Source organism: Oncorhynchus kisutch, linkage group LG5 (assembly GCF_002021735.2).
Source record: "Oncorhynchus kisutch isolate 150728-3 linkage group LG5, Okis_V2, whole genome shotgun sequence".
Classification (NCBI taxonomy): domain Eukaryota; kingdom Metazoa; phylum Chordata; class Actinopteri; order Salmoniformes; family Salmonidae; genus Oncorhynchus; species Oncorhynchus kisutch.
Genome location: NC_034178.2, coordinates 10,762,449 through 10,773,749, shown reverse-complemented (window position 1 = coordinate 10,773,749; position 11,301 = coordinate 10,762,449). Strand labels below are relative to the sequence as shown.

At 42.9% G+C, this 11,301-nt stretch overlaps 2 protein-coding genes across 3 annotated transcripts; one reads left to right on the top strand and one right to left on the bottom strand.

Moving 5' to 3' along the window:
* Positions 1-1,442: 1,442 nt before the first annotated feature.
* LOC109878198 (frizzled-7-A-like) lies at positions 1,443-4,831 on the top strand. Its single transcript, XM_020470436.2, has 2 exons — positions 1,443-1,849; positions 2,174-4,831. Exon 2 carries the CDS (start codon positions 2,185-2,187, stop codon positions 3,862-3,864), a length of 1,680 nt encoding a protein of 559 aa, XP_020326025.1. The 5' UTR covers positions 1,443-1,849; positions 2,174-2,184; the 3' UTR covers positions 3,865-4,831.
* A 1,961-nt stretch (positions 4,832-6,792) lies between these two features.
* LOC109878191 (small ubiquitin-related modifier 1) lies at positions 6,793-9,847 on the bottom strand. 2 transcript variants are annotated; one of them, XM_020470430.2, is made up of 5 exons: positions 9,669-9,847; positions 9,204-9,278; positions 8,425-8,502; positions 8,232-8,303; positions 6,793-7,954 (listed from the first exon to the last, which is right to left on the bottom strand). In XM_020470430.2, exons 1-5 carry the CDS (start codon positions 9,684-9,686, stop codon positions 7,886-7,888), a joined length of 312 nt encoding a protein of 103 aa, XP_020326019.1. In that variant the 5' UTR covers positions 9,687-9,847; the 3' UTR covers positions 6,793-7,885. The 2 variants fall into 2 exon arrangements, with proteins under 2 accessions (XP_020326019.1, XP_020326020.1); XM_020470431.2 differs by having other exon boundaries at positions 9,675-9,847.
* Positions 9,848-11,301: the final 1,454 nt, after the last annotated feature.

Genomic DNA, 11,301 nt, shown 5'->3' with positions numbered 1-11,301 from the left:
GTTCTTTGGATGTCCCCATAGGAGAAAACCTTTTAGTTCCAGGTAGAACCCTTTTGGTTCCAGGTGGAAACCTTTAGGGCTCCATGTAGAACCATTTCCACAGAGGGTTCTACATGGAACCCAAAATAGTTCTACCTGGAACCAAAAAGGGTTCTCCTATGGGGACAGCTGAAGAACCCCTTTGAAACACTTTTTTTCTAAGAGTATAGGACTACTACTATGTAACTACATAGATGATACATCACATGGTTACATCATAAAGGCTATGTGCTGCTATCTCATGATAATCACTGTTGTGGGTGTGAAGATATCCAATCAATAGGAAAATATGAAAAATGTTTAGGAATAAGGAGAGGCTAATATTTGTATTAACATTAATACATTACCATACAATAGGGTACAATTGTCACGCCTGCTCCCGCTCCCCCTCCCTGGTGCTCAAAGGCCCCAGGCTCCCCAGCATTACGCACTCCTGCCACCCTCATTACGCACACCTGCCTTCCCCCCGTCACGCGCATCAGCGTTCATTGGACTCACCTGGACTCAATCACCTCTGTCATTACCTCCCCTTTTTCTGTCTGGTTCCCCGCTCTGTTCCCGGCTTCTGCATTGATTGTCATTTGTCGTTGTTTACCCGCGTGCTGACGCTGTTCCTGTTTTGTTACCTGTCTGTTCCTGAATAAATGTTGAATCCCCGTACCTGCCCCTCATCTCCAGGGTCGGTCATTACAACAATAGCAGCCCATTAGCTTGACTCTATCAGTGGCATGCAAGGCCATCTCTAACACCATCCAAAAAACAACCTGACATCCACCAAGAATTACATTATAAGGACATGTTTGTTTTGAAAAACTCAACAAACAAACAACTTAAAATTATATTTGATGAATGAGCCATGGGCAAAATTCTAAAACATACTTAATCGAGATACAAGTCATAAGTAAAACGTTCTTGGCTGCGTAACAGTTTTCGCAGTCCACATACCAAGATGATTTACCAGAAACTTTGGGCTCCACTCTGAAATAAACAATACCATAAATATTACAATTATTGCTCTACTTTGTCAGAGGCCTGGCTTACGAGTTTAACCCTGGACACTATCCTGACAAACAGAATGAGATATAGGGCATGCAAAAGAACATCAATTACTTCATGTAGGTCTAAGAAGCTGTAAAGAGTAGGATAGGTGGTCTAATGTACTTTTTCAACTTCTAATGTTTGAATGTCTCCTAAATTATCTATAGCCCGCTCCCAACATAGAATATTTAAAAAAAAATGTATATTCTAAACCATTTTTATATTTTAATTGACTAACAAAAAAGGTATACAAAAAAAAGATAATCCACTGTATCGCTGAAGATAGCATAAAACTCCACCCTTTTCACTTCACTCCAATCAATGGCGAGATGGGAGAGAAAACAAATCATTCAATTGGTGGAGAAAGTGTGGTTTCAAGGCGCCCCTGAAAATACGCATGTGTGGGCACCAAGAAACCGATCAAACTCTGTAGTGTGTGGGGGGAATCAATCTTGCAAGTTTCTCTAGAAAGAAGATCACGGTTTTAGCGTTGTGGGAAGAAATAGTTTGACGAGTAGTATACTTTTGGAAGAGATTTGCCTTTTACTACAGACTTTGAGCCGGGTTAATCGTAGTGCATAGCCTACCAATGCGCTTCGAGCTGAACATTGGCTGAGTTGTAAACGCGAGATGGAAAACCATGAGGTTTTGCAGACTTCAATTTTGCTTCAACCTATAATGTGATGTAAGGAAGATTTGTGGGTATCTGGAAGAAATTAGTCAACGCATTCCATTTTCAAGTCATACGTTTGTTTCCAATACGAAGAACCAGGTCAGTAAAGAAACGAACTGCAAAAAAAGAAATACTATTTTGGAATTTCACAGGTTTTCAGTGGTTTGATTGGAATAAATAAATCCCTCACCAGCAATCCTCCATTTTCTTGGAGAGTTCTGTGAACACTGGAATAAGGAATGTGGGGAGAGCGACCGATGGCATTTTCAAGCATTTAACTTTGTTTTAACTTTAGGCTCCTCTCCCTTTTTAATATAGACGGGAGAAGAGAGGACATTTCAACCTTTTGTTGACTGAAATTGATTTGGTCTTTTTGCAGCTCCGGGGTAATATTCTAAGACACTTTTTTTGTTCTGAACACAGGGGCTGCTATCATGGCGGTAAGGAGAACCTGTGAGTGGATTTGGATAACGGGGTGCGCGCTGGTGACTGTTTGTTTAATGCTGGAGCCGTGTACCGGTCAGTATCATGGCGAGAAAGGAATTTCTATACCAGAACACGGTTTTTGTCAGCCAATTTCCATCCCCCTCTGCACGGACATTGCCTATAATCAAACCATCATGCCGAATCTTTTGGGACACGCAAACCAGGAGGATGCGGGGCTGGAGGTCCATCAGTTTTACCCGCTCGTAAAGGTCCAGTGTTCCATGGACCTGAAGTTTTTCTTGTGTTCCATGTACGCACCGGTGTGCACAGTTCTAGAACAGGCCATCCCTCCATGCCGATCACTGTGCGAGCGCGCACGCCAGGGCTGCGAGGCGCTCATGAACAAGTTCGGGTTTCAATGGCCAGAGAGACTCCGTTGTGAGAACTTCCCCGTCCACGGCGCTGGGGAGATCTGTGTGGGTCAAAACACTTCAGACACGGACATCCCTACCTCGGACCCCACTCCCAACCTGCCTGAGCTCATGACCCTATCCCCAAACATTGGTCGCCCTGCTGCCCAGCCCTTCTCCTGTCCCCTACAACTTCAGGTCCCAACCTACCTCAACTACAAATTCCTGGGGGTGAAAGACTGTGGTGCCCCATGCGAGTCCACCAAGCCCAACGGACTAATGTATTTCCGCGAGGAGGAACTGAAATTCGGCAAACTCTGGGTGGGTATCTGGTCTATCTTGTGTTGTGTGAGTACACTGTTCACTGTGCTCACATACTTGGTAGACATGCGGAGGTTTCGCTACCCGGAGAGGCCCATCATCTTCCTCTCAGGCTGCTACTTCATGGTGGCGGTGGCCTACACAGCAGGCTTCTTCTTGGAGGATAAAGTGGTCTGCATAGACAAGTTTAAAGAGGACGGTTACAAGACGGTGGCCCAGGGCACCAAGAAAGAGGGCTGCACCATCCTCTTCATGATTCTCTACTTTTTTGGCATGGCTAGCTCCATATGGTGGGTGATCCTGTCCCTCACCTGGTTCCTGTCTGCTGGTATGAAGTGGGGTCACGAGGCCATCGAGGCCAACTCTCAATACTTCCACCTAGCGGCTTGGGCGGTGCCGGCTGTCAAAACCATCACTATCCTGGCCATGGGGCAGGTGGATGGGGACCTTCTCACAGGGGTGTGCTACGTCGGCATCTACAGCGTGGATTCATTACGAGGGTTCGTCCTGGCCCCCCTGTTCGTCTACCTCTTCATCGGAACCTCGTTCCTCCTGGCCGGGTTCGTGTCTCTGTTCCGCATCAGAACCATCATGAAGCACGACGGCACCAAGACGGAGAAACTAGAGAAGCTGATGGTGAGAATCGGTGTGTTCAGCGTCCTGTACACCGTCCCCGCCACCATCGTCATCGCCTGCTACTTCTACGAGCAGGCCTTCCGCGACCAATGGGAGAAGACCTGGCACATGCAGACGTGTAAGCGCTTCGCGGTGCCGTGCCCGGCCAACAACTTTGCCCCGATGACCCCGGACTTCACGGTGTTCATGATCAAGTACCTGATGACTATGATCGTGGGCATCACGTCCGGCTTCTGGATCTGGTCAGGGAAAACATTACAGAGTTGGTGCAGGTTTTACAAACGGCTTAGTAACCGCAACCAAGGAGAGACGACCGTATGAACTTTGTGGAAGTTTAATGTGGAGGAGTTGTGTGTTTAAAAAATATATATATATTTTTGATGAAACCGACTGAGCATATCCCTTCCCATCTCCTATTGGACGTAGGACATTTGAACTCTGAAAACAGTACTTTTACTTTGAGAATGTCCCTCCTGACGACCTTATGAGCCATTGACTGAACATTTGTTCATTATTTGAAGGGTTTTAAAATCTTCAGTAACCCCCCCCCCCCCCCATGACATTTTAAAACATTCTATAATCTCTTTTAAACGTGACTTTTAAACCACAATGTGCCACCCAGTGATGTAACGGCAGCAACAAAGAAAGTCTGTTTTGCCATGACTTTTCAATATGTTTTCAGCTATTTTGTATTATGTCGTGAGTTTCTCATCCAAGGAGAAACCAGGGATACAGGGCTAATGTCTGACGAGACCAATGTATGTTAAGTATTGCAAGGAATTGCAAAGGTTTTTGGAATATGTGCATTTCATTCCTTGCTTCTGTACTTTTTAAATTGATGTTCCTGTTTTTGTTAACGTGTGGCTGATGTTACTTTTACGCTAACTTGCAGACATCTGAGAACATTCATCTTGGCACAGAGAGAAATGTCTAACACACCTTTAAAAAAAAGTTGTATTATGCTTGTGTATAGTGTTTATGTCCCAAATGGCACCCTATTCCCTATATAGTGCACTGCTTTTGACCAGAGCCCTAGTGGACCTGGTCAAAAGTAGTGAACTACATAGGGAATAGGGTGCCATTTGGGATGTAGTCTAGCTGTAAGATGTCGCTATTAAATTGCCACATTCTGTAAATATTCACCCTTTTTTAAAAGAACATATGTATTTATAAGACTTATAATCTTGCTGTTTCTACTTGATGTTTCTTAATGCAATATGGCTTGTATCTTGTACAGTTTCACAGAATAAAACGATGACGTTTTTAACCTGCGGTCACTTGAACGTCATTGGTGTTCTGTTTGGATGTTTTTAAACTTACGTTTTTGAAAGTCTAAAAGAAATCCTTGGACGAGGCAATGTAAAACCAGCGTGATTGTGATGCCTTCCTAAAATGTATCCAATGGGTAGGATGAAGGGGTACACTGTAAACGAAGGCCTAGATATAGAGATTCTGTTTCTAACGTGGTTTGGAATATCAACCATTCCACACCTAACGTCCTCAATTACTTTTAACATCTGCTTGTACAATACTCCCTATGAAGGCTGTAGTGTGGACACATTACCCTGTTATACAGCATGTTGCTATTTAGTTTCTCTGGTCGTCTCCTGTTCTATCCTCCAGGTCTAATTTCTACTCACTCTGATTGGCTGTGGAATAGTATCTCTCCAATGGTGTCAGGTCAATATATCAGAGCCATTGATTCAAGATGGTATTTCTGTAGGAAAAATAACTAGCATGATGAGTTCAAGGGGGGGGGGGGATTTGCCCCGAAAGCTTACGAACAGGAAATCGACACACTGCCTTGAGCGGATCTCCTCCTTTCCTGCTGAAATGTGAGATCTCCTTTTTGGCTTCTCTTGTCTTGAGTTCACCTCTCCTTCCCTTTTGTTTTGGTAGTGTGTCCTAGGTAGGGCGGAGTGTACCAGAATGTTGTTTTAGACATTGTGCGTTATCTGTTCTATATCTATTACGTGTTGTGTTCAACTGGAGTGTCAGGAGGCCTTAAATAATGACCCCGAACGTGCATTTGTATCGTATTACTGTTGCATTTGTGCAACTGAAACGAGAGTACCTAATCCAACAAGCAGACATGATTTTGTTGAACAATAGAAATATTTTGGGAAAAATCTTATTTGCTTTAAAACTGTTGCAAAGACCAGCATGATATTGCCGTCCAATCAAGGACAGATGCCTGCAGTCAACGTAATCTGATTGAAAGAGTATGGAATTTTTGCATGTTAACCTGGCAAACCATCAAGCTAATTATAGGTCATTATCTCTTGCTGTGTTTCACTTTTCTATAAGGTGATGTAACTGGTCAGGGTTGGGTGGGTCAGGATCCACAAATTTGAGCAACTTTCAGTGTTCTGCAAGCACAATAGTAAAAGCAAAAGGCTGCATGTGTAACTGAGTTGATATATAGCGTTGAGACATGTTCACTCTTCATATCGTGAGTTCACACACACCATCCCCTCCCCGTCTCCTGGCTGGCCCACATCTGGTAGTGTTTTGCCACTGTGAGGTATCCCAGGCTTAGAAACCAGATCTCCTCCAGGCAGTCTTAACCCAGGGCCTGATATATACACACACACAGTTTACTGACCTGACCCTAAGTCGCTCTCTCTTTCTGCACTCTCTGCTGTTTCTCTTACCCTGTCACTGGTCAATGACTCTCCTCCCCCTCCCTCAACTCTTCCTTTCCCCCCTTCAAACTCCACACCATCCTCCCTTCCCTGGGCCTCACAGAAATCGGACGCTTTACAAATAAATATTCGCTCCGTCTGCAGCGCGGTGATGTACTCATGAGGTACCTCCCTCTCTACAGTTCCACACTTGCCTTTTCCAGGTAAGATAATTGTGAGTAAACATATTAAAAATCACATTGAGAAGCCTCACTGCTACATAATGGAGTAAAAGTGACATTTCCAACCCACATACATTTTTTATCACAACCAACCCCACACTGGACAGTTATTTTAAGACTCATTTTGCTTTTACATTGTCCAAGGCCTTGAATGGAGGATAGGCAGCACGGTAAATACCCTCTGCATGTGGCTATGTACATGGCCAAAGTTGTTTTCATAATGTATCATGGAATGTGAGATGTCAAATAAATACCCAGTCACTCTTGTCATAAACATGACGAGAGCTCCCTCTGGTGGACAGGAATCCAACCTGCAGTCCTAATTCAGGATATTCTTGTTTTGTCTGCAATGGTATACAAGTGTCAAAGTTGGAAAATATCAGTCCTGTTTTTGTTAAACATTTTATTCAAAAAAAGAAAAATGATCTGCTTCAAACCATCCGGATCAAAGCCTCCATAAAAGGAGTCATTTGTTGCATTGACATTTCTGTGCGGCTACTGTTGTGGTTCAATACAGCAAGATTATCTTGATTAAAAAAAGAGACAAACATTTAAATCCAAGAAGAAGCCAGAGATTAAACAGAAACTTTAACCCCTTGAAATGATCTGAACTTAATAATTCAAATAGAAATAAAAAAGAACACCTAGGAAAGGCATCAACTGGATTCAGCCATGGGCTGATTTTTTTCTTGAACGGGTGGTCAGGGGGCCAGAACATAATTACGAATAATTTAGAGACTGCAAATTGACCCCAAGAAGCCCAAACAGATATATATTTGACTGAAACATAATTTCAAGCCTTGCTTACATGTGTATATGATCACAGCTCTCTTTTTGAAACAAATATCCCAAATTAAAATCACTTGTAGCAGGTTCGCTGGTGTTTTTACAGTCTTATGTCCAACAATTTAAAATATTGTTTTTGGCCCGTGGGCAAATAATCACCCGCGGGCCCAATTCAGCCTGCCAGTTGGGGAACCCTGACCACGGACAGACTAATTATTACACACAAATAATGGATGCAAAAATATACATCCTGATCATAAAAACATTTCATATTTTAAATATCATTAGACCATATCCATCAGTGGTAGGAAATGTGGGATAGTTAAAGATTCATAACAATGCTTTAGCATTCAGAGGTGGTATATTCAAACTTTAGGTGCGAAAGAGGCGTGTGTAGCAGAGTCTAGAGAAAACCAGTCATTGTATGCGTGTTCTCTCTCTCAATAGGGGGACATTCAGCTATGACGCTGTCTGCACTACAATGTTACCTGCATTGTAAAGGAAGGGAGAAGAAATGACTGTGCGAGGTGTTTAAAAGGAGAAAGAACAGATCATCTATCCATTCTAACACAGTCGTTCTTTGTGCCCTCGCACATGGAAGCCCCAATAGAGTGTGTGATCCAGATGGTGCAAAGAACAAAAGCAAAATACATACAAAATTCTAAATGAGAAAAAAAAAATACAGCAAGTCTAATCATTCCAAAGTCCACCGGTCTGTTCCTGATACACTTCAATGACATCCTCATCTTCCATTCCAAGCTGGGGAGGGAGAGAAAGTCAGACAAAGACGCAGGGGAAAGTTTATCTGCAAGCATGTTCAAGGTTCACAGGAAAACAAATTGAAATGTCACCTAAATAAAATTATAATAAATAAGAACATTTTGACTTTAGGAGACAGTGGTGGTTGTATAACCTGAGTGCCAGTCTGTTCATGTTTGGAATTGCCATTCCATAAGGGTTTGGCCAGAGAAACAGCCTGGCACCCAGACTAGTGACTGTATGGATGATACAAGGGAAGAGGGATGGGTTGGGTTACCTCTTTGGGGGTTTGGTTGTCTGAGATTCTCTGTCCTTCAAAAAGAAACCTTAGGGTGTTCATTGGTACACCCTGCAGGAAGGAATCACACATGGTTGCATCAGATACTGAGAACATGATGACATTCATTCTGAAGTTCTGACCCACATTGTCAAAATGAGATGGGACAATCGTTGGGGCTTCATAACTCTACCTGTCTTTGACTGTAAGATTCCTTTAGCTTCTTTAGATGTGTTGTCATCTTCACTTTGAAGTGAATTTCGCTGTTGTCCTGAAAGTAAAGATAGAATTAGGCTTTTTTGTTGTTGTTGCCTTTTCTCAATTGGTTTTACTCGACTGCTGCATCCTCTCTCTCCTCCGTCCTCTTTTTTGTAAAAGGTCAAAGGTAACCGATGGAGATGGAAGGTGGACGGAAATATGCACTAGTATGAAATGAAACTCGTCCAATGGTGTGTCATCAGGCAAATTACGTTTACAGGGTGGAATCCCAAAATAAATGTATAAAGTGAATAAAACTAATTTAGCTAGTTGTGAAATACATGTAATAGATTAAAGGAGGAGCAGCATATGGTTTAAATGTTTGCATGCTTTTCTCCTTTGAGAAAACATTAGCTGATTTAATTGTGGCAAATTTCTAAACTTGTCCTAAGGACTCAGGTAGGATACACTTGTGCCACAGAAAGAACAATGAGCTAGTTACAAAAATATTTGCTTGTGCTTACTTACCAAAAGGAGGTTATCAAGGGAGGACCCTCTTCTATTTGCCGACTAACGAATTGACACTCTCCTCGACCACTTATCGGTTTCCGAGAGAGGGCGGAGGAGAGCGGGAGGACAGACTTTTACCCAAATGAGAAAAGGCCTATGGCTCCCCCAGTGTCCTTTCATATTAGCACGTATAGGAAAGGAAATAAGGCAAGGAAGCGAACTCTCCTGTCTGAGATGCATCCACACTTCTCCATATTATCTTACCTGACCAATCACCTTCAGTTTAATGTACTCTCCATCCTTCTTCTCACTTCCATCTCCACTTGAGGGTTTTGTCTCCTGGAATAAAAGTGTCCCATTGACATGTACATACAACATTACATCAGCATAGTCAGCCAGCCTACTGCACTGTCAACATGTCACGAATCCCTCCATGGTTGCCAAACAGAATAAGTTGAATCGGTACGTATTATACCAAAATGGAGAGTCAGGTGACATATAGCTAGCTACAATCTTGTAAAAGTAAAACCTAATGTTATACCGTTCGTGCACAGTCAGTGGCACTATTTTCGATCTAGCTAACGTTACCTACAGTAGATAGCCTGTGTTAGCAAACACTACTCTTCTCGGCCCACACAGCGGCTAACGTAGCTTGCTAGCTAGCATTGCTCAACCATTATTCTGTCTCTTCAACCAATTCAGAAAAGTAAGATGTTTATTAAACCGTACCCCTACCGTGTCTGACATGGTATTTTTCTTGTGATGTTTATTTTATTTCACTAAACGTTTTGTTCAAATTGTATACACTGCCTCGGGATTCTTGCTGTTGTGAGAAGCAGGTACCATTAATAAACTGACCCGGAAAGTGAATAGTTCTGGTTCTTCTTCGTCTGTGGTTTTTATATGGCGCCTGGGAACCAACTCTAAGGTGAATTACCGCCCCCAACTGGACTGGATTACTGGAGCAGAGATAGGGAAGGGCTCAATCTTACCCATTATTCATCGTCTCCTTAAAGGAAACTAAGTACCTAATTAAACACTACATAAGATTTTCTCAACAGTTCATTTAAGCTTGGCTCTTCAACACCATTACTCCTTAAATCTAAATACTCCCCTTTCCCTCCCATGTTGCTGGCACTGAAGTAGCATGTGTTCCACTGTCCCCATGTTTTCCCGACTGTGTTTACACCTCCCAGTCGTATGTTTTCCTACCAATTTCAATGTACTGTTGAGCCTTGTGTGTCCCAGTCTCAGCTTTGTGATTACACTTTCCTCCCCTTTTCTCAACCTGAGGACATCCCTGCCCCCACCATTTTCCTGGATCTTATACAGCTTTCTTCCCTTTCCCTCCCTGTTCCACATTGCCATTCGTTTTTAACCACTGTTCTTATTAACACGTAGCTTCTGCTTTACTGATTGACATGTCCATATCAACATTAGGATGTTTGAGAGCCTGCTTGGTGAGAGCATCCACCTCCTCATTCCCCTCTACTCCCACATGAGCTGGTACCCAGACGAACATCACAAATACCCCCATCTGTCTCACCCGACACAGGCACTGCAAAATCTCATACAATACATCTTGTCTGCTTTGTGACAGAAATTAAGCTCATCAGTGCTGCACGAGTCAGAGCAGTTGACTATCCTGTCTGGCCTCACCTCCTCCACACACTCTGCAGCCAAGAGCATAACCAGCAACTCCACTGCGTATAAATGGCCTGTTGCTCTTTTTGTCACTGCCACCTGAAACTCAGAAACACTAAAAGCTTCACCTGTCCTCCCTGTTTTAGGGTCCTTAGATCCATCAGTGAATACAACATATTCAAGACAGCATACAAACAGTCCCACCTCTCTCACCATGCCCTTACCTAACCCCCAAAACTTGCATTCAGATCTCATTTATGCTCCCAGGACCACCTTTTTTTCCCAGGATGTGTGACTTTATGTCCTTGAAGATTTACCCAATATTTCATGGGTAGTTATTATCTTCTCAACTTTAACAGCATCTCTCAAATCAAATCCAATTGTATTGGTCACATACACATATTTAGCAGGCGTTATTGCGTGTGTAGCGAAATGCTTGTGTTCCTAGCTCCAACAGTGCAGTAATTTCTAACAAGTCACAACAATGCACACAAATCTAAAGTAAAAGAATGGAGTTAAGAAATATATCAATATTAGGACGAGCAATGTGGCTGCCACCGGGGGAGGTCCTGACTGCGCCACAACGTATTCTTAGAGCTTGAGCCTGGATTACGTCTAGCTTTTTTGAATATGTCAGAGCTGCTGATCCATATACTACACTACCATAGTCCAGTGATAAGCTTGATAGGGCTGTATATAACGTTTTTAAATGCCATTC

Coding starts and splice junctions, on each gene's coding strand:
- LOC109878198 (XM_020470436.2), top strand. CDS start 2,185: ATGGCGGTAAGGAGAACCTGTGAGTGGATTTGGATAACGGGGTGCGCG.
- LOC109878191 (XM_020470430.2), bottom strand. Junction 8,304..8,424: donor AATCTTACAGTCAAAGACAG/GTAGAGTTATGA, acceptor TCCTTCCTGCAG/GGTGTACCAATGAACACCCT. Junction 7,955..8,231: donor ACAACCAAACCCCCAAAGAG/GTAACCCAACCC, acceptor CTCCCTCCCCAG/CTTGGAATGGAAGATGAGGA.